Source organism: Semicossyphus pulcher, unplaced genomic scaffold (assembly GCF_022749685.1).
Source record: "Semicossyphus pulcher isolate SPU_LCO1_2020_fin unplaced genomic scaffold, fSemPul1.0.p SCAF_15, whole genome shotgun sequence".
NCBI lineage: Eukaryota > Metazoa > Chordata > Actinopteri > Labriformes > Labridae > Semicossyphus > Semicossyphus pulcher.
In genome coordinates this window covers 13,657,869-13,681,471 of record NW_027211659.1, presented here as the reverse complement: position 1 = coordinate 13,681,471, position 23,603 = coordinate 13,657,869, and the positions used below count along the sequence as shown (strand labels likewise).

At 40.5% G+C, this 23,603-nt stretch overlaps 1 protein-coding gene across 1 annotated transcript; it reads left to right on the top strand.

The window, feature by feature from the left end:
- Positions 1-301: 301 nt before the first annotated feature.
- Positions 302-21,950, top strand: LOC138592133 (sodium channel protein type 2 subunit alpha-like). Its single transcript, XM_069662777.1, has 23 exons — positions 302-565; positions 2,554-2,672; positions 2,866-2,955; positions 3,049-3,177; positions 4,665-4,756; positions 4,974-5,204; positions 5,610-5,703; positions 5,838-5,979; positions 8,056-8,262; positions 8,673-8,942; positions 11,315-11,653; positions 13,392-13,509; positions 13,627-13,865; positions 13,965-14,138; positions 14,248-14,604; positions 14,723-15,199; positions 17,311-17,437; positions 17,540-17,694; positions 17,820-17,993; positions 18,110-18,232; positions 20,467-20,736; positions 20,850-20,916; positions 21,949-21,950. Coding segments are annotated over exons 1-23 (4,260 nt in total).
- Positions 21,951-23,603: the final 1,653 nt, after the last annotated feature.

Below are 23,603 nucleotides of genomic sequence, written 5' to 3'. Positions count from 1 at the left end.
AATTAGATCTAATTTTACCGTAGCTGGCAGGAATTTATGTGTATGACAGGCCTCTGTAGGCTCATAATAGCCTGCCACTTCCTGGGAGGATGATCTCTGGCCACAGAATAGAACCACACCCACCTTCCTCTCCTCTCATTATAAAGCACTTTTCATCTGCCAATAGAAATACGCTGCCAGAAATGCTTTCAATTACTTCAACCCAATAAAATAATATTTCATGTTTGTTATCTTTTCTGACCCCGCAGGCCTTTCGCATGTTGGAGGCTAGCTGTTCACTCTGAAGGTGCAGGATGAAAAGATGGCACAGCTGCTTGTACCACCAGGTATAGACAGCTTCCGCCCCTTTAGTTGTGAGTCCCTCAAAGCCATCGAGAAGCGGATCGCCGAGGAGAAGGCCAAGAAGCCCAAGGGGGAGAAGAAAAAGCGCAACGATGAGAACGAGATCAAGCCAAGCCGTGACCTGGAGGCGGGCAAATCCCTCCCTCTCCTGTACGGGGACGTGCCTAGAGGCCTGGTGTCGACACCGCTGGAGGACCTGGATCCCTGCTACAGCAATCAGAAAGTAGGTTATACAATAATAATACATAAAACAAAGAAGCTGGTCTGTGGTGACTTGTAGACACACAGAATAGCAAAAGTGCAGGAAAATGTTTGGTTACTTGGCAACATTTAAGTTCCAGGCTAGTTATGGAAGTAATTATTAAATACACAAGAAATCTGTTGTTTCTTTTAGGGGTGGGAATCACAGGATAACCCTGTAACAGGCACCCGATAACGATACTATCACGATACAGCAACTCTCCGATGATATATTGCAAGACAATCGTATAACGATACATCACGATATCTGATTAACTTCTTCTGCCAATTACTTTCCGTTCACGTTACCCTCATTCATGTCATAAGCGCCACCGTGAGGAGTCGTGAAGTAGTGACGTGGTGAGTCAAAATCGCAAGGAAATCTGTTTCGAGCGCCATTAAAAAATTGATATTTGGCACCAGCCTATTGATAATTGTATTGCACATTTTGTCCCACCCCTACTTTCTTATCACTATGACTGCTATTTGACTGAATAATGGCACAGCCACGGCTGTAAGCAAATCAGAGCCGTGCTGATATTCAGTATAACAGCATGACCTCGAGTGTGGTATTGTTTTATTTGCTTGATTTCAAACTTAAGCATGAGGTCTAATGATTGGACCCCAAAAAAATAGGGATAGAGATTTGAATCGTGTATATAAAAATATTTTCTGTCAAAAAGTCTCAATTTGATCAGTTTCTATCACATGATGTAGGCATGAAACCAATGGTTATAGGCTATGAATATATACTTAAAGATACTTGAAGAAAGTTGATCTTAAAGCTCCTGTGAGGGGTTTTTCCCTGGTTATGAAACAGACTAAAATTAATTCTGATAACTCTATGTGAGCTACAAAGCAAACTAGACTAGACATCAGCGACAAGATTGATTATTTCTATTAGATAAAGACCGATATGTTTTTTTCAGGGCCAATACCGATACCAATTATAAGTAGTCAAGGAGGCCGATAACCGATATTTGGAGCCGATATTCATTTGCAGTAAAAGTGAAAATATTGGCGTCAAAATTTTGAATAATACAAACTCCAACACTTAACTTTGTTTAAATGCCTTTAAGCATATGTTTATTAAACAAACAAACAAAAAGTGCAGGGAGTTCCCAGGGTCAGCAGCATCTCTTATAAAGTTAACTGAAAATTTAAAGAAATAAATAAATAACTTCCTGAAGTTTTATAAAGTAAATAAAACAAAGAAATGAACTTTTTCTCCTCTCCGCCGTGTGTGTGAGCACTCTGCATGCACAGCTTTCACTGCTGATTGGCTGTTACCTGTGCCATGGCTCTGCGTGTAACCAATCAGTGCTGTGGGTGGGACAATGCTGGAGACAGAGTAGTGACTGCAGACAGAGAGGCGCGGCTGCATCAGAGCCAAAATAACCCAGTTTTAAATTGATCTCTTATCGGCCGTCGGATTAAAAAAAAAGGCCGATGGCGATATGCGTCAAAATGCCAAATATCGGCACCGATAATCGGCCTAATTTCTATATAGTTATTTTTAATGCCTGAAACTGCTGGCGGGGGGTAGGTGTCAGACGAAGCCTTTGTTTACATTTTCCAGGGCAAAAATTTAAAGTGAGTGATACATATGACCGTTAAGGAAAGCAGGATGAGATTTTTTGTTAAAAAACAATACTTAAGCATGTACAGGACAAAATCAGCAAAGAGATAAGAGGTACGGCTTTGTCCACAGGGGGCGCCAAAATCAACACAAACCGAAAGTTCCTCACAGGAGCTTTAAAGGAGCAGCTGTTATCATGGCACTGTTATCGACCCACTCATCTTAGACGAAAGGAAAAAAGATTTATCTGAGTGTTACCAGCCATATATAAAATCTGATTAGTCATTTGAAAGCTGAAATATGTGCTGTAAATCCTTGGGCTGCACTACTTTCTGAGTAATAATCGTCTATGATGTATAAGGGTTTTATACACATCTCTCTTTTCCTGTCAGACTTTCATAGTGTTAAACAAAGGAAACTTCATCTTCCGCTTCAACGCCGCTCCTGCCTTGTACCTCCTGAGCCCTTTCAACCTTCTAAGAAGAATATCAATAATGATTCTGGTCCACTCATATCCTTTTCTGATAAATGCATCTGATAAGCATGAATCCTGTCAATGATTAGCTCACACTTAATTTGTGGTTACCATGCGATGTCTATGAAGGGTAAAGGTTTTTATTGCTCACTTGATATGATGGCTTACACAAAGAAACACCTTAGTTTTCAATTTAGATAAAAGTGGCTTCCTTGACAACGGCCTGCAAATTGTTCAGTATGGTGATCATGTGCACTATTCTCGCCAACTGTGCATTCATGACGCTGAGTCAACCGCCGGTGTGGGCGAAGAATGTAGAGTAAGTTTACCCCTGAATACACACTAAATCACGAATTGTTTTACACACGTGAAAATGCTATTCAGTCTAATGGCTACGTTTTGCTTCCCACAGGTACACATTTACTGCAGTCTATACCTTTGAATCCCTCATTAAGATTTTAGCTCGAGGGTTTTGCATAGGGAAGTTCACGTTTCTAAGAGACCCCTGGAACTGGCTGGATTTCAGTGTCATTGTCATGGCGTAAGTACACGAGTCGATTAAACAATGCTTACGTAATTGTAAATTTTTTTTACTCAAATGTTCCTCACTATGGAGCCTGTGTTGAAGGTGCATAACCTGACAACAAACAAGTTTAATGTTTCAGCGGTTTAAAAAAAGGCAACTGTCAAACAACTAAAAACTTGTTACTGTTTGTTGCAAATTATCTAAAGTATGATCATCATCGGAAATACCAGTAATCAATTAATTCAAAGCCATTTTTTGTTGGCCTTACAGCAAGGATAAGGCTGGTGTATCCTTCTTAAAATTAACAAATCCCAAACCAATAATGCATTCCTCCATTTTTTCCCTTATTTACCCCCCCCCCCTCAGCTTTGAGCCTAAACATTTATAAACAAGATGGATCACAATCCTGTGGGGTTTTTTTAATCAGGAGTTAAAGTGATAATCTTGAATACTTTTATGTAAATAAATGTCTGTTAAGTCACTATCTATCGCCGAATGAGGTAACCCATGGTGATTGAGCCTATGGCCCACTGATGAAAGCCTTTGAATTTGCAGTATATAGTATTATTACAGACTTGGAGTCTGGTGCGATTTTAGAAAAATCACAAGCGGCGCCCAGTTAGTGACACGTTTTCCATCACCCAGCAGTGGTTGGTCTGCCAGAGAGGGTAGGCGGAGCTAAGCGGCTGTTTTTCCGGGCTCTGCATATGTTGCGAGTAAACAGTAATCTACTATGGCTGATAAAACAAAGAAAAGATCGATGACTACAGATACAACTTCAAAAATAAGTGAAAATCCAAAGAAAAAGAAACAAATTGGACGCTCAGATGAAGGCAAACAGTCTAAAAAGGAAAGCGACCGTCAGCGAGGAAAATAAAGAGTTACAACCGGAGCCAACCGTGGACGTCACACATGCAACACTGTCTGGATAATTACTGTTTATCACCATAGGTGCCGCCAAAGAGAACGAAACTGAGATCTTCGAGATTACCACGCATTTGTTAGGCACTATTTTCTGCTGTGGATTGATACACATTCAAAGTACTATTGACTATTTACGCTCACAGGACCTTAATAAACTACATAATGAAGGATTATGTCACAAAATGCAACGAAATGGCTCTTGCATATATTTTTTAAACAGATATCGAGGTGTATTACACATAGGAATAAGCTATATCAGGCTTTGCAAACACTGACATAAGTTAAACAGACAAAAATCTACTGTTGTGTTTGTTTGTTTTCTGGGATTTGTAAACAATAAGAACATAGAAAGTTACCTGACTCATCCTTTCAGGTTGTTATTGTAGACAGGATGAAAATCTCAATGTTCATCACCTCATTTCACCTTCATTTAACCTTCACCAATGTTTATGCCCCAGTTTGGCTTCTGAGACTGTATGTACTAAAATGTAATCATGTTATTTATCTGTCTAAAATGTTTACGTTTACTCTATGTTTACTGTTCCAAAACTTGATAGTAATTCTAAGTTTCCTTGCAGGTATGTAACAGAGTTTGTAAACCTGGGCAATTTCTCAGCCCTTCGCACGTTCCGAGTGCTGAGAGCTTTTAAAGCCATTTCAGTCATCCCAGGTAAGCAATTCAACCTCCCCTCCTCCTGTAATCTGCCCTTCTAAGTGTATGCTTAGCTAACAAAACGTCCATCGTGAGTCCTACAATATTAGAGCAGTGCCCTGCAAAATCAGCGGAGTACTCACTCATTTTGTAATGCCTGCACATGCCTGCTGTTAATGCTGACAATGTCTTTTAATTGACTATTGTGAGTAACAAGTGTTGCTGTTTCCTGCAGGCCTGAAGACGATCGTTGGTGCGTTGTTCCAGTCAGTGAAGAAGCTCGCCGATGTGATGATCCTCACCGTCTTTTGCTTGAGTGTCTTCGCCCTCATAGGGTTACAGCTGTTCATGGGTTACTTAAAGCAAAAGTGTGTAAAGACACTGAATGAGACCGACATGTGTTTGATGAGCAAGGAAGAACTGAACTTGTACATGTTAAATAAGGGTGAGTATTCACAAAGTTTGTCACAACTTATATAAAGGGTAAATGAAAAGGTATGTGGTTAGGAGTGGTTTTATTCTTTACACTTAAATGCTTGTCATTATTTGTATGTTTTCTTTAAATGTGTACTGAGTTACCACTCAATAAGGCCTCTCCATTTAAATTTAGTCAAATACAACAACTTTTCAATATATTCCATCTGAGATATTAGATTTTAGTTTTTTCCACAGTGTGCCCGAGATACACAATTTATGTTTAATGATGCTTTTGAACTTTACTTTGATTCACAGAGAGATAATTTATTAATTATTATATTTATTTATTATTAGATTGATTGTACAGGTTTACGTATTCTATTCATATTATATGACATAATAATTCAGCATCTACCTTTGGCTTTCTGCAACCTCCTCTGACAAATCACCATAAATGATAAAACTTTCTTCGTTTCCCCACCAGATAATTATTATTACCTACCGGGCAAACGAGATCCATTGCTTTGTGGAAACGGCAGTGAAGCTGGGTAAGCTAATTACCCTACCACCAGACGACTGGATACAATATTGAATTAATTAAATTCTCATATGATACATCTGTTTCTGAAGAAAAAAATGCGGGAATTCTGTGTGAGCCTCTCGGACTCTCTGTTTGTTGCAGGCAGTGTCCGGAGGGGTACACTTGCAAAAGAGTGGGAAAGAACCCGGACTATGATTACACCAGCTTTGACTCGTTTGGCTGGGCCTTCCTCTCGCTGTTCAGACTGATGACTCAGGATTACTGGGAAAACCTTTACCAGCAGGTACGCAGTGGAAGTAGAAAAAGTGCAACAACTTGCAGGCATTTAACAAATCTGATGCATCATCAAGCCACAAGAATATCTTACTCTAAGAGTTAAAACTAAATCACAACTGAAACTAAAATCCTATGCAATATAAACACTTCAGGTTTAAATGAGCGTATTAAAGAAAGCCATAAAGCTGTCTTTACATTAATTGTTTCCTGACGATGTTTTGCACGGGCGATATAGATCCTTAGCTGAGGATATATATGTACATGGAAATTTCTGTCATGTAACATTACGCATGTAAAGCCACAGAACGCAGCCGGGCTGTTGCAGTAGCACATACTGCACATTCCTCTCTTGCCTTATGTACAGCAGTAGTTTTGGTATTTTATATATTCATCAGAAGAAGTGTCAAATGATGCGTAAAATGCCACTTTTTCTGTGAGCACATTTTAGTCCTGTCTCATCTTGTTAACGAAAACAAAACGTACGTGTCGAGTTTTTATAATCAAAGATCTTTTTTTAGCTCCTCTTTGTCATGGAAAAAAAGGTTGTTGACGATCATTTTTTCGTCATAATTTTCTCTAGCGAAATTAACACTGTACAGTAGTCAATACTGTCTGATAAATGCATGTTTGTTCACAAATTAGTATGTTCATGAATGTTATCTGACTGACTTTAAGTGACGTCACCAGTAAGAGGGTGATATTTAAAGGGCCAGTTCACCGATTTTTAACCTCCGCCAGACGACGTAAAACACGTCATCTGGCGGAGGCCAGGGAGCTCGCTAAACTACACTTCCTCAATCTACGACGCCTGCCTCAGATGTCATGTCTCGTTCAAAATCGTTAGGTTTGAAATGTAGACTGCAGACCTGAAGATTTTTTAGACGATCGTTTGTACAACAACTTTCTCCACAGCTATGGTGCCAGTTTCAAATATTATTGCTTCTATCGATTACAGAGAACACCAGCTTCGACTGACAGTCGCCAGGGGCAACTTGTCCTTTAATATGCAGGTGTCCCATTTTCAAAATGTTATTCCAGGATACAGACTTAGGACAAACTTCTGGGTGTCATCTGCATAAAGTGATGCGTAAATAAAATATGGCACTTTATAGAGAAACAAAGAGATTAAATATGTTCAAAGTACCCATATGGTACTGTAAGTAGACCGAGGAGTAGCTCTCAAGTGTTACGTATTTTGTTTATCGGTTTAAAGTTGTCATATACTGTATTTGTAATTGAATGAGCGAGCAGTGAGACAGTGAGTAATCTCTGTGAGGCTGACTCTGAAATGGGGAAAAGCACTTGAAATTTTTATCATAAACAAATGAGCCCTACCCTTTTAAAGAGCTGTGTTAAGTTCCTTATTAAATAATTGTACATCATCAACTCTAGATGAAAACCACATTTTCCTGTGTGGCACAGTTCTTTTATGACGCAAATTATTTGACCTTAAATGCCACTATGGGTCCTCCTTTGTCCTCTGGTAGCTCAGTGACTCTGTGGGAAAACTGGTTTAGTGGCAGGTTGATAAAAATGTTGGAGTATGCTGCCTTTTGTACCGTCTACTTCTGTAAATACATACACAGGCAGTGCTTGCTGTGTCAAGGTGGGGCTTGGACAAAGACAAAGCATTACAATACTGGTATTATAAATATTCAAACAAACCTCTGAATGAAGTGCAGGTGCGTCTTGGTCTGAAGGAACAAAGATGAGTCCCACTGTAACTCAGGCAAACACAGCCCTGAATGGCCCTAAAGGCAAATAGCTGTCCCCTGAATGGACCACTGGTTAACAAAGCAAACAGTAATACTGCAAAGGTTCCACTACTGTTTGTAGTTGGGTGGCATTACCTGTTTGGGGACTATGAACCACCTATTCTCTATGAGGCTGTCTCGGTCAGGATATGGAACAGTGAGTTAGATTTGATTGAATTAATTAGATTGTATTCTTTTTTTTAAGAATATATAGGTCACGTAAACAAATCAGGGACAATTATATGAGTGCTGCTGCAGCCACGACCTCATAATGATAATCATAAACTTAATTTCCGGCACAAGTTTACGATCTTTGTTTTTCCTTCCAGACATTGCGGGCAGCTGGGAAGCCCTACATGATCTTTTTCGTGCTGGTGATATTCCTCGGTTCCTTCTACCTGGTCAACCTGATCTTGGCTGTAGTAGCTATGGCCTATGAGGAGCAGAGCCAGGCTACCATGAAGGAGGAGCAGGAGAAGGAGGAGGAGTTTCAGGCTATGATGGATCAGCTGAAACGGCAGCAAGAGGACGCGCAGGTACAGGATAATACAAAACCCATATAACTGACTGTTATACCATCACATTGATTCTTAACACTGATTTGCTGGAGCAAAGTATCTTGTTGTCCTCTGGGAATTTGGGGTCTATTGTAACCTTGTGGGGGGTTAAATTCTACTATAAATCACACCTGCATTTCTAGGCTATATTAAAGTTGACTACTTTAAATTCAAAGAATAAATGGTTCTGTATTTCAGGCTTTGAATCAGCATTTAGAGCTGCTCTAGTTGGCTGAGGTGGAGCTCATTTAAATGTTTCTTTCTTCATTCTTATTCTTTACAGTACCGAGTAACTAAGCAGTCAAACTTACTCAGTATATTCCATGTTGTGAGTGCGATGGTGATTAACTTCTCTATGCACATTTATTCCCCTCTTTTTTCTCTTCTAGGCAGCAGCATCTGCAGCTGCCGCAGATGGTGGGCTGGTCAGTGACAAAGGCGGAGGCACTGAGAGCTCCAGTAGCGCCTCCAAGCTCAGCTCCAAAAGTGCCAAAGAGAGACGAAACAGGCGGAGGAAAAGAAAGGAGGACGAGGGCAAAGGGGCTGAGGAGAAGTTTCCTAAATCGGAGTCACAGGACAGTATAAAGAAAGCTCGCTGCCGCTTCTCTGTGGAGGCAAACCTGCTCAACTATGACATGAAATGTTCATCCGCACATCAGGTTTAGTACAATCTGTCAGCATGATTTAAAAAGAGTGATATTCTGATACCGAACTTGAACTGTTGACTAGTTTACTGCTTGATATGTCCCTTCTTAATCCTAATGACTTATTATATTGTCTTATCTATCTTTATTATAATCATTCTGGATCCAGCAAAATTATAACATTCAAATAACTTAACATCCACATTTGTTTTCAGTTTACAGCCTCACTTAATTACAGTAGCATAAGGCCTTTCCTATTTTAAATCAAAATTCAGAAGAAAAAATACTGTATCTGCAATTCTCAGAATTAAAAGTCAGGTTCAGTATGTGTTGTCAGGTTCTGTCTAACTTTAGTCAACTTCTGTGCAGAGCTCAAAATGTCTGACAGACAGGAGAATCAAAGGAATTCACAATGCAATTACCACTCTGCATTACAGCTGTTTGAAGTGCAGATGCTTTAAAGCAATCCCAATGTCCAAGCCTTTGATTGTAGATTATTTAATGTGTCTTGCGTTATTCAACATGGACTGATTCTAACTTTCATTCATGCAGCCGAACGCAAAGTTTCTTTCTCTGTTTTATTTTATTTTTTTCCCCATTTTTTTTCCTTTTTTTTTTCATCTGTATCGTCATTGTCTTCTTCATCATAATCATCATCTTCTTCTTGACTGGCATCAACTTCTTATATTCTTATCATCTTTAAGATGCACATTTTTTTTGTGATTTCCATTCTTACAATGTTGATGATAATTAGTACTACCATGATCTTTATCATCACCATCACCACAATTGTCATCTTAATCCTCTTCACCATTATCACCATCATCATGACAATCATTTTCACTTGATTATCATTATCTTCATCAACAGTATCATCTTTATCCTCTTCACCATTACCATCATCATCATCATCATCATCATCATCATCATCATCATCATCGCCATCATCATCATCATCTTGATCGTTTCCCTCTTAATCATCACCATTACCATCACAATCATCACAATGATCCCCATCATCATCATCACCACCATCATCATCATTATTATCCTCACCACCACCATCACCACTGTCATCATAATCATAATCACCATTACCATCATCATCTTTGTCTTTATCTTTTTCTTCTTCATCATCATCGTCATTATAACCACCACCATCACTACCACCACCACAATCATCACCACCACCATCACCACCATCATTATCATCACCACCACCATCACCACCATCATTATCATCACCACCACCATCATTACCGTCACCACCACACCACCATCATCATTATCATAACCACCACATCACCACCACCATCATCATCAATACCACCACCATCATTATCATCACCACCACCATCATTAACATCACCACCACCATCACCACCATCATTATCATCACCACCACCATCATTATCATCACCACCACCATCATCATCATCACCACCACATCATCACCACCATCATTGTCATCACCACCACATCATCACCACCATCATCGTCATCACCACCACCATCATTATCATCACCACCACCATTATCATCATTATCATCACCACCACCATCATCATCAATACCACCACCATCATTATCATCACCACCACCATCACCACCATCATTAACATCATCACCACTACATCACCACCACCATTATCATCATCATTATCATCACCATCATCATCATCATCACCACCACCATCATAATTATCATCACCACCATCATTATCATCAGCACCACATCATCACCACCAACATCATCATCACCACCATCATTATCTTTTTCATCTTTATCCACACCATCATCATTATCATCACCACCATCATTATCTTTTTCATCTTCATCACCATCACCATCACCATCACCACCATCATTATCTTTTTCATCTTTATCCACACCACCATCATTATCATCACCACCATCTTTATCTTTTTCATCTTCATCACCATCACCACCACCACCATCATCATCTTTATCTTTTTCTTCATCATCACCATTGTCATCATTATCATCATCACCATCATTATCTTTTTCATCTTCATCACCACCGCCATCATCTTCACCACCACCATCATCATCACCACCACCACCACCATCATTTTCATCTTTATCTTTTTCTTCATCATCATCATTGTCATCATTACCACCATCATCACCCCTCAGTCATTACCAACATGTATTTTTAATTCTGCACATTTTCTACAATACTCACCAGATTCACTATGACCATCATCATCATCTTCATCTTCATCTTCATCTTCCTCATGTCATGTTTGTCACTTCACCACAGAAAAGGCTTTTTTATCCTACGTGTGACAATCACTGACAGCGACGTTACGTCCTCTTTACGACCAGTGTTAAGTGTCCACTGAAGAATATCTTTCTCTCCTAGTCCTTTCTGAGTTTTCGTGGGCCCCTGTTCTCTGCCAGACGGAACAGCAGGACCAGTGTTTTCAGTTTCCGAAGCCAAGCGCAGGACGTGGGCTCTGAAAATGAGTTTGCCGATGATGAGAACAGCATTTTTGAAGACAACCTGAGTCGGAGGGGCTCTTTGTTTTTTCCCCGGAGTCGTGATCGACGCAGCAGCAGTATGAGCCAGGGCAGCTTCTTGTCCCATCTCTTACTTCAACCCAATGGAATCAAGCACAGCACCGTAGACTGCAATGGGGTTGTATCTCTGGTGGGATGGAATTCACTCCCATCTTCACCTGTGGGGCTCCTTCTGCCCAAAGTGACGGTAGATATGGCCTCCACCGGGGACAATGTAAGAATGGGTCTTCTAGCCCAGATGGCCCTTTTTCATTTGCCTATGGCTCTTTCTTTTTTTTTTCTTAAGTTGTCCTCCTTGGCTGACTTACATGTGTTGTGCTACTGTGTACCTTCATGTGAAGTGCAAAGAGCATATGTACAGTTCCACTCATTAACTATTTAAACCTCACAATGTTGCTGATCAAATTCCTAAGCATGTTTTTATTTTGAGAATAATTAATATGTTGAAGGGCAGCTTTTGGGTTATAAGAATTATATTCAGCCTATTATTGATATTGGTGTGTTGCTAATGCATTTTAAGCAGACATTTGTGCTAAATGCTAATATTGCCATGCTAACATGCTACTCATACTTCACAATGTTGCAGATAATTTTCCAAAGCTGTCCCAAAGCTTTCCAAAGCATGTTTGTGGTTGGCTGTTAAAGGGCAGGCTTTTGATTCTTTACGTTTCATATAGAAACATTTTCCATGGAATTTTTTTTTTCTTTTTTTCTTTTTTTGGTGTCAAAGTGACCTTTTTGCTTTGTCCTTTTGCAATTTTAAGCAGTACTTTCTGCTAAGTGCTAATATCACCCTGCTAACATGCTCTCATTGACACTGCTATAATGCTAATGTTAAGAACGGATAAAGTTAACTATGTTCACCATCTTGGTTTAGTATTTTAGCATGCTAATAAACACTTATTAGCAAAAATAGGGCCTGTATCCATTAACGGCCACAACCTCAATTTCAGTGCGCTTCTCACCAACTCTTACTGTTGCTAGGTTACGAAAGTTGTCTGGCAGCACTTCCGCTTCCCTCGGTAGTGATCGTTAAGTCTGTTTTAAGTGCTCTGCGTGCTTAATATTTGCTTTTATTCAAGGAAATTTTACAAAGAAAACATAAAAACTATAGAAAGGATTTTTGTCCTGGCATTAACAGCAGCTCTACAACTGGAAACTATACCCTCCAAAAAACGAGAGGATTAGCTTCCACTCCGCCATTGTTGTTGACAAATTAGAAATCTGAAGTCCCACCCCTTCTTGATTTTGATTGGTCAGTGAAAGAGCAATGATACTGACAAGCATGGTGGTGTTCCCAAAGTTGAACTATTGTCTGAGAGCGCTGTGAGTGCAGTAACATAGAACAGCTGACGCCGAGGGCATTTTTGCACTGAGGACGCTGAGCACTGAAAACGCTCAACTCCATTGGTTTTGTATAGAAAATAGGTGCTGCCAGCACAAAAAAACGCCATTTGTGGACACAGGCCCATATACATTACAATTGAGGCTGATGTAAAGGCCATTATTTGCCAAAATGTCAAATTGCCAAAGCATTTGAGAAATGGCAATGCGCTAGACCTGACCTGGGGACACAAGAGGTTATCATGCCGCTAGCATAGCTAAAAGAATATGAGCAATGAGCAAATATTTTGCAAGCCTTAAGGATAAGTACCTATGCCCATATGTGTATATGGGTGAGTCATCAAATAGAGCTTTACTGTAAGATGTCCTTACTAGATTCAACCTTGGGTGGAAACCTGCAATTCTTTTAATACACTTTTCCTTTTGCTTATTATATACTTTTTCTGTTGCAGCTTTGTACTGTGATGCAAAACACTAACTTGTATTGTTGGTTGTAGCTTCTGTGTGCCCATTCCAACATGCAACGTACTCTCTATAGTTACAGATGCATCTGTAACCAAACTTTGTATCTGCAGGCTGACACCACTGACACAGAGGGAGCAACACACCAGGAGTGTATGGACTTCCTTGAAGGCCCAGAGACCAGACAGAGAGCTCATAGTGTAGCTAGTGTGATAACCAGCACACTGGAGGGTAGGTGTTGTGCAACATGGCAGACACATCAGATCTTTCATACATCTTGGGTTTTGAAAAGATACATTACAGAAACATTTTGATGTTATTTGTTTTGCCGTGTCTCATGTCCATCAGAGCTTGAAGAGTCCAGGCAGAAGTGTCCTCCATGCTGGTACGATTTCGCCCCCACCTTCCTCATCTGGGATTGTTGTCCTGCATGGCTGAAGATCAAGAGGGTGATTAATCTGATAGTGATGGATCCATTCGCCGACCTTACCATCACCGTCTGCATTACGCTCAACACATTGTTTATGGCCATGGAGCATCATGCAATGACCAAAGGATTCGCAGACATGCTGACTGTGGGCAATCTGGTTCGTGGATTGTTGACTGTAGAGTGTTTAAAATGTTTTTTACAAGTTTGCATGAATATAAACGGTCAGTATATGTGTTGTTTTTATTCCACAAAAAAGGTATTCACTGGGATCTTCACGGCAGAAATGGTCCTTAAGATCATCGCCATGGACCCATACCTTTACTTCAAGGAGGGATGGAACATTTTTGATGCCATCATTGTTAGCTTGAGCTTAATGGAGCTGTCTTTGGAAAACGTGGGCGGCATGTCTGTCCTGAGATCATTCAGATTGGTAGGTCTTAACATCTGTGTCATCACCAATATGTTCAGGTGTGTTCCGAGTCTAAACATGTAAAATAATACATTCTTTTGCTCTTTTTTTTTAAAAATTTTTTTTACAGCTGAGGGTATTCAAGTTGGCGAAATCGTGGCCCACTCTTAACACCCTGATCAAAATCATTGGTAACTCAGTGGGAGCTTTGGGCAACCTGACCCTGGTGCTGGCCATTATCGTATTCATCTTTGCTGTGGTGGGCATGCAACTGTTTGGAAAGAACTACAAGGACTGTGTGTGTAAAATCTCTGAGGATTGCACTCTGCCCCGTTGGCACATGAATGACTTCTTCCATTCATTCCTCATTGTGTTCCGAGTGCTTTGTGGAGAGTGGATAGAGACCATGTGGGACTGTATGGAGGTGGCTGGGACGACCATGTGCATCATTGTGTACATGATGGTCATGGTTATTGGAAACCTTGTGGTACATTATCATCTCTTCTGGTCAATTCATGAGTCCAACCTGTCCAACTTTTATCCATTTATAATTCACACTTTTTTGTCAATGTAATCTTACATGAAATTCTTTTATTATCTGATAGGTGCTGAACCTGTTCCTGGCCTTGCTCCTGAGCTCTTTCAGTGCTGACAACCTTGCAGCGAATGAAGAAGACCAGGAGATGAACAATTTGCAGATTGCCATCGGTCGGATTCACAATGGCATCGCCTTCGCTAAGTCCGTGCTTCGAAGTAAATGCAGCGGGATCTGCCTCAGGGGTAAGAAGAAAGGGAAGGGTGACGACAAATCACTGGAGGAGCTCCATAAAGCTTTAGGACCAAATGGCGTCCCCAACCACACCATCAAAGACTTCCAGAGGAATGGACATGGGGATGTGACCGGGGTGGACAAAAATGGAGACAAGTACATCGTCTGCAGCAAGAGTGAGGGCTCTATAATGTCTTTCATCAACAACCCCAGTCTGACTGTAACAGTTCCAATCGCTGTGGGAGAGTCGGACTTTGAAAACCTCAACACGGAGGACTTCAGCAGCCTCTCATCGGATCCAGCAGGATGCCACGTGGTATGGGTGCTCTTTTTAATGGCTTCATCACAATTAGACTAATGTTTATGACGTTCGAAGGAAGCGTCGGTTGTGGTTCTTGGTAATTATATCCGTTGCTGTTGTATCAAAGTGTTATGATCCATCGGAGCACTTTGCCCACAGTCCATGGCAATGAGGAGTTAACATGTGACGTGACGTAAGCCCTGAACATCCCTTATATACCACGACCCTTTAAACATGGAGAGGCCATATAGACAGGAAAATACCAGCGTGCAGATTACATTATGTGCCATTTAAGTCTGAGTGCTTTAGAGCTGAATCCTCCTCTTAAGGGGGCTGTTTGCTCTGTTGGAGAAAAGCTCACAGTGCGAAAGAGGGGGAAAAAGAAACACTGACTTGTACATGATTGTGGCACTGTTTTTGTTGCTAAGGCAATATGTTATAATTACTGCTTGCTTTCTGCTGCTTTAAAAATGCTGCTACAGTTGTAGGAGACTAAGAATATAGAATAAGAATATTTTACAAAAATCATATCATCAAAATAGAGATCGCCTGCCTCATTTACTATATCCATTTAGGAACCTTTTTTGCAGAATACTCATCCTTCTTTGTTCTTACTCCATTCACGCTCTGGTCCTGAGTTTGTATTTTAGATGATGATAAAACGTTTTTATTGATCCAAACATCAGCAAGAATCCTTTTTGTGCAAAATTAAGTTTTTCACCAAGTTTTAATAACCTTGTAAACATCTCCATGTGGTGTTTTGCGAGTGCTACAGGACATATCAGGGACAACATAAGCAGTCATCTCCATGGCTGGGCCTGTCTGCAAAATGCAGTGTACCAAGAACAGCAACACGTTTTCAGATTGGCAGGTTTGAGACGTCACAAACCTAAGGAGCCGATCCTGTTAGTGGACGGGCAACCACTTAGGAGATGCGCGAGCCAGCTGTAACCGTCATCTTAACTTTTGCAAACTCACTGCTGACTACTAACATTAATGTTACTACTGCAAATTACTACATTTCAAGCTAGCTAACTTTCAACAAGTTGCCACTAAACGATGGCAGACACGTGTTTTGTTTTAGTGACTGAAGGGGGCGTTTGGAAATTTGCATAGTGGGCGGGGACTATGCAGATTCTGGAATTTAATGAGGGAGAAGGAGGAGATGCCTTGGGAGGATTTTTACAAGGTAATTAAACATATTTTGCAGAAAAAAGGTATCAGACACAATTTATTATTTCAAGCAGAGAATTTTTATGTCTTAAAACATGACTGGAGCTGCTCTTTAATAACACAAAATCACATTGTATTTTATTTTTTGACTTGATTCTTAGTTAAGTTGAGTTAAATAATTAAATGTAACTAATATTAATGTTAGACTTTTTTGGAATTTTAAAAATAAATCCTGAATGCACTACGAGGATGCATTGCCCAACCAGAAACACAAACGAACAACACATTGACTTTAGAGCTCCCAGTATTTCGCAGTAACATGCTTACTTCATTCCCTGCACTGCATTAGCTGGTCCCAGGACAGCCGAGTGCTCCTGCATTCTCCAGGAAGGCACTGAGTCTGTTATCATCTGCCAGCTATTAGGAGACACGCCCTGTAGAGAGCCATGCAACAACAGGCTGAAGTAGAGACCATGTGGCTACATTACTACACTATCAGGCGTCTAATGATTCATAAAAATGTCCTCCTTATTAATGTATTTTATTTTGTAGGACTGCACAGAAGAATTGTTCTCAATATTTTGTGTGTCTCAAACATTTGTGAGGTAGTTGCTGCTGAGCACTGGACAGCTATTCAGCTCGCAATCTGATGAGAGGAGCCAAATGTTTGTTGTGTTATTTAGGCTGCAGGAAGAGGGCATGCGGGTGTTTTCCATTTTAATGTTTAACATGAGATTTGTTCTCTATTTATTAGATCTTTATTTTAGACATTATACCCTGCATTAGAACTGAAGCTAAATGCATGTTAAGTCCTTCTCATTAACAGGCTTAAATAAGACACGTAGCAGTCCATTTTAAAGAGCTACGTGATGCATGTTAGCCCATTAAATTCGCCATTTTTCTGCTATTTTTGCTTACCTAAGACTGGTTTTCTTCTGCTTCATCTGCAGATGATTGAAGACGATGGCCAGTTCAGCTCCTCCGAGGGCAGCACGGTGGACGGTATGGCAGGCGGAGAAGATTCTTCAGCCTCGGAGATAGAGGAATCCATGGACCCTGACGCTTGCTTTCCTGATGGTAAACACTGTTACAACCATTTCAAGCTACTACAGCCTCCGTGTTTATCTGACTCTGCTTATTACAGTGGTTAATAGACGTCTCCCCTCTGTCTCTGCCCAGGCTGTGTGCAGAAGTACAAGTGTTGTCAGGTTAATGTGGAAGTGGGCTGGTGGAAGATGTGGTGGACGTTGAGAAAGACCTGTTTCCGGATAGTGGAGCACAACTGGTTTGAGAGCTTCATCATCTTCATGATTCTGCTCAGCAGTGGAGCACTGGTACGAAAAATGCCTTTTTATTATTTTTAGAAGATGACATTTTACCACTCTCATGTATTTATATACCGTTTCTGGCATCCCTGTGAGGCAGCTAGTTTACTCGCTGTCATTTTCTTCACATCCAGGCATTTGAAGACGTCTACATAGAAAAGAGGAAGAACATTAAAACAGTGTTGGAGTTCGCAGACAAAATCTTCACCTACATCTTCATCCTGGAGATGTTACTGAAGTGGGTGGCGTATGGATTTGCCAAGTATTTCACAAACGCCTGGTGCTGGCTGGACTTCCTCATTGTTGATGTGAGCACAAACACCTCTGCTCACACAGAAACACACGTACACTTTTATTTTGATTGAAGGCATGTTTTTTTTTTTTTTTTTTTTACATGAGATCTGTGTGTGTGTGTGTGTTCCAGGTTTCACTGGTCAGCATGGTCGCTAACGCCATGGAATTTTCTGAACTCGGTGCCATCAAGTCACTGAGAACCCTGCGAGCTCTGAGGCCCCTGAGAGCCTTGTCACGCTTCGAAGGCATGAGGGTAAGAGTCACATTCTGCTGTCTAACACTAGCTTGTCGCACTGGTACAGAGAACAGGCACTCTGCAGTCTTTGCTAGACCTGTTGAGTTGATGTGTTGCATGCACATGAAGCATTCCTCTTCTTCCCTTAATCCTCTTTCTCCAGCTGGTATGTCAGGGTTGGCTTCGATTTTAAATGACAAAGTTGATTAACAGTACATCATTCACAAATAAGAAATCGTTTGACATTTTGGGGAATGTGCTTTTTCTCTTTCTTGCTGAGATTGCTGCCACCATCATATCTGTTTATTAAACATAAAGCTAAAGCCAGTGGACCTTTTAGCTTAGTTAGCAAGTTTTAGCAGGTACCAGGTTAAAAGACTAGCCTGGCTATATTTAAAGGTAAGGCAATTCGTCCTATGCCCCCCTCCAATACACGCTAATAGGCCTGTTGACAGTATAGGAGCCCAATGAGCCCATCTAACACCCTGCAGTGCGACGTGGCGCAAGGAGCACCACATGTGTCATTGCTGGTCTCTGACCGGCACAGTTGTCATTTAAATCTGTGCACCTGTGGGCGTGTTGCTCTTAAAATGAGGCGTGGTCAGGGGGATTGGTGACAACAGAAAGTGAATGAAGCATTGACAAACAAAAACCTGGTATTAAGTCAAGGGGGCAGTTTTTTCCTGCTATTTAAAGGGTGTATCATTAAGGTGATAAGATGCACTGTCATAGGCCGGTTCACAATGCTCTTCCAATCTGCTTGTTTTGCACACAGCAGTGCTCCTGCTCATCAGTTAAATGTCAGTGCATTATTTAATATAAAGTCAAATGGAGTTGCTGTTGTTGGGATGGAGATTCCAGCTCGTTCCCTACACAGGACAATAACTCCAGCCAGAGGCTGACTCAGCGCTCTCTCTAATTCTAGCAGAAACACACGCTGATTTGCACACATGCAAGTAAAAGGTACATTAATTATAGGCACCTACAATCATGCCCACAAATATTAATACATACTGTTCAGTGACCCCTTTATGCCTTGCGTCTTACATTGCGCCCAAATGTTGCTTCATTTAACTAGTAAAAGTTGCACACCCCCTAAATGCACTTGTGCCATGCACTTTAGACCATGCGCTATAGATGATTTAAATCAGTCCCAGAGTTGTGGTTTATGGAAAGTTATTGGCTCTTCCTGTTGTCTCCATTGGTTGCCTGGAATTCTCACGGTGATGGGAAGACTTTCGGATATCCCCAAAACATTTTGCATTTTTGTTTGTTAGTTGTTGTTTTTTTACAAATAAAACAAGTAGTTTGTGACATGTTAATAAGTGAGCTTAAGAAGTGTCAGCAGGTGTATTTTGTTACCTAGTAAAGTGTCATGCTAGCTGTTTAGACTTGTTTCCACTCTTTATGCTAAGCTATGCTAACCATCTCCTGGCTCCAGGTCTATAATTACTAGCTTAATAAGAGAGTTGTATTGATCTCCTCCTCTAACATTAAGCAAGAAAGTGTGAAAGCCTATTTCCAGAATTTCAAACGTTTCCTTGACTTGGCTTTGTGTCTGTTTTAACAGAGGTAAAATAACATTTCTCAAACCAAAACAGTGTTTGTCTGTGCCATGTGGACATAGTCAAACAGTGTTTGGTGACTGGTGTATCTGCAGGGGGAGGGTTGCCGGCTGCTGAAATCAATGTAGCATGTATTGATTTGTTGCTTTCATATTGTGGTGGTCCACTTTTAAAGCACTGTGAAGATGATGGTCTTTCCTCACGTGGTAGCCAGTGTGTTCCCTCATTTGCATGAACAGCCATTCATGTGTATTAGTAGCGCAACATTAGTTTCACGACTAATTTCACTGTTTTGGATATTGTTTTTTGGGTTCTGTAACATGACTTCTTCATGTTTATTTATGTTTCTGTTTACAGTAAGCAAATGTTGTGGTGTGGTCCCGCCTCTACAAGGTGTTCATTTTCAATGTTTCTCTGAAATTTAGTTAAAAAAAAAAACACTCTTAGATAAAATGCATTTTCTCCTGCCTCCTTTCCGAAATGTTTCCCACCTGAACCGTGCACTTTTATTGTGTTTGAGCTTTAGTGTTATTCCTAGCTTGTTGAGCTCATGGCTCTGGAACATTCACTCTTGTGTTTTCCTGTTCTTACCATCACCACAGTGTAAAGTGTTGTGCATCAAGTCTACACTCTGTGATCTCTGCCTGCTGTAAAGATGGGTTGTATTATTTATGTGTTGGTGTACAGGTGGTCGTCAACGCCCTATTGGGAGCCATTCCTTCCATTTTCAATGTGCTGCTGGTTTGTCTCATCTTCTGGCTCATCTTCAGCATCATGGGAGTCAACTTATTTGCGGGGAAGTTCTACCACTGTTTAAACAAAACTTCAGATAAGTATTTCCCCACATCAGTAGTGAGAAACAAGACAGACTGTGATAACCAAGAGAATAGTCGCTGGAAGAACGTCAAAATCAACTTTGACAATGTTGGCCTGGGTTACCTCGCACTCCTTCAAGTGGTAAGTGTGTGAAAAAAAATGTTAGATAGTTAAACAATGTGTACTCTTTCATTGGTTAACATTTGGAAAGATTGATGGCATTATTCAATATTATATTGTTACTTTTTGTACAGGCTACATTCAAGGGCTGGATGGACATCATGTATGCTGCTGTGGACTCTCAGAACAAGGTGATAAAATGTTAATGTTTAGCTCATCCCATTCATAACTGTTTTTTGAATTGTGCCCAAATATCACATGACTTTTTTGTGAATTCAAACCACATTTTTTATACGATTTTCTTCACACATAGCCAATAAGTGTCTTCTAGATTCTCTAATAATCCCTTTATGTATGGAAGACTTACAACGCCTGAATGAAAATGTAGCCGTGATTTAAATAGAAATAACAAACATCAGATGTTGTCATATGTCATATGTAATGCAAAGTTCAAAATATTAGATATAAGTTCAAAATTAAAAATAGAAGAGTTTGTGTCACTCAGTGACTGTATATAAAGATGGATGACACGTCTCCATCTGCTCTCATTGTATAAAATTAAAGTCAAAATACCATCTTGCCATCTTGTGCTGCTGATGTCATCTGGAGCCAGAGTTGCACTGTAGAGATCGGTGGGCGGAGCCGCTGTAGCCACTTCTGCAAACAAAAACACACACTTAACTTACCGGAAAGAAAACGGCAAAGATCCCGCATGTCGGCGTATTTAACAGCAGAACAGCATTTTGTGTTGGTATGAAGCAGATGTTTAACAGATATGGAAACTCCAATGACTGTAGTGATTGTTTTAGTTACGTCTCCTCTCGCCGTTCCTCCTCTACTCTCCTAATCCGTTACAAATTGGCTGCAGGAGCCGTATTTGTCAACAGAGCTGTCAATCATCCTACAGCGTCAAATAACTAATTAAAAATAAACTTGTCTGAAAAATGAACACTTGGACGTAAATCAGCATGATAAGAACTAACTATAATGACAGAAACAATGTTTGAGAAACATGTATTTGACGTGTATTTTGATTTTATAGTTTGACTCATGTCCCATCTGTTAACATGGAGGAGGCGGGCTTTATGAGCTATACTGCAGCCAGGCAGCAGGGGGCACTCAAAATGTTTTGGCTCTTTTAGGGAGCTGTCTGGCTTCTTTTTATACAGTCTATGGTGTCGCTCTACTCCAATGTACTAATATATATTTGTCTGTCACTATTATAGGCAGGAGAACAACCAGAGTATGAGATCAACCTGAAAATGTACATGTATTTTGTTGTCTTCATCATATTTGGAGCCTTCTTCACACTCAATCTCTTTATTGGTGTCATCATAGACAATTTCAACCAACAAAAGAAAAAGATAAGTATCATTTCTGCTTTCTAAATATAATTTGATATTTCTACTAGACAGTTTGTTAGATATGAGGACACAAATGCTTTTTTACTTGCACTTTATCTTTCTGCAGTATCTCATCATCCTTGCTGTTATTTAACTTGCTTTGCGTCCCCTCTTTACCTAGGAGGACAAGACATCTTTATGACAGAAGAACAGAAGAAATACTATAATGCCATGAAAAAGTTGGGGTCAAAGAAACCACAAAAACCTATTCCTAGACCATCAGTATGTCGCTTTGATCATGACAGAATTTCACCTGCATTAAATGTTTGATCTTTGTATTAAAGTACCTAATATGTTTGTTTTTTTCTGCTATCTTGTCTTTTTCAGAACAAATTCCAAGGATACATCTTTGACCTGACCACAAAACAAGCGTTCGATATTGTAATAATGGTTCTTATAGTGCTCAACATGGTGGCCATGATGGTGGAAACTGCTGACCAGTCACCAGAAAAGGACAAAGTTCTCTGGTGGATAAATGTCGTATTCATCGTCGTCTTCACTATAGAGTGTTTGCTGAAGATGATCTCGCTTCGCCATTACTTTTTCACAAATGGTTGGAATGTATTTGACTTCATCGTGGTCATCCTGTCTATTATTGGTATGACTGATCACCTTGGTTTTAAAACATATGAAAACTGTGTGAGTAAACGTGAATTGTTTACTGTTGTTCTAATATGTTTTTCATTCTTTCTTTAGGTATGTTTCTCTCTGACCTGATAGAGAAGTATTTCGTTTCCCCAACCTTGTTCAGAGTCATCCGATTGGCTCGGATTGGCCGCGTGCTCCGCCTTATTAAAAGTGCCAAAGGAATCCGCACACTCTTGTTTGCCTTGATGATGTCACTTCCTGCCTTGTTCAACATTGGTCTCTTGCTCTTCTTGGTGATGTTTATCTACGCCATCTTTGGCATGTCGAACTTTGCTTACGTCAAGAGGGAAAAAGGCATCGATGACCTTTTCAACTTCGAGACGTTTGGCAACAGCATGATCTGTTTGTTCCAGATCACCACCTCAGGAGGATGGGATGGCCTACTAGCTCCCATTCTTAACAAACACAAAGATGATTGTGACAGTACCAAGGAGCATCCGGGCAGTTCTGTCAAAGGAGACTGTGGAAACCCTCCTGTGGGAATTGCCTTCTTTGTAAGCTACATCATCATCTGTTTCCTGATTGTGGTGAACATGTACATTGCAGTCATCTTGGAGAACTTTGGTGTGGCCACTGAGGAGAGCGCGGACCCACTGAGTGAGGATGATTTTGAAATGTTTTACGAGGTCTGGGAAAGGTTTGATCCTCGCGCCACACAGTTCATGGAGTACAATAAGTTGGCAGAATTTGCAGATGCACTGGAGTCACCATTGCGCATAGCCAAGCCAAACAAGCTCGAACTGATCTCTATGGATCTACCAATGGTGAGTGGTGAACGCATTCACTGCCTGGACATCCTGTTTGCATTCACTAAACGGGTTCTAGGCGAGGGTGGGG

Excerpts from the sequence above, each read along its gene's own strand:
- LOC138592133 (XM_069662777.1), top strand. The coding sequence starts at position 302 with ATGGCACAGCTGCTTGTACCACCAGGTATAGACAGCTTCCGCCCCTTT. Across the intron at positions 13,510-13,626 it reads GATAACCAGCACACTGGAGG|AGCTTGAAGAGTCCAGGCAG; the intron begins GTAGGTGTTGTG and ends CATGTCCATCAG. Across the intron at positions 13,866-13,964 it reads TGCTGACTGTGGGCAATCTG|GTATTCACTGGGATCTTCAC; the intron begins GTTCGTGGATTG and ends TCCACAAAAAAG.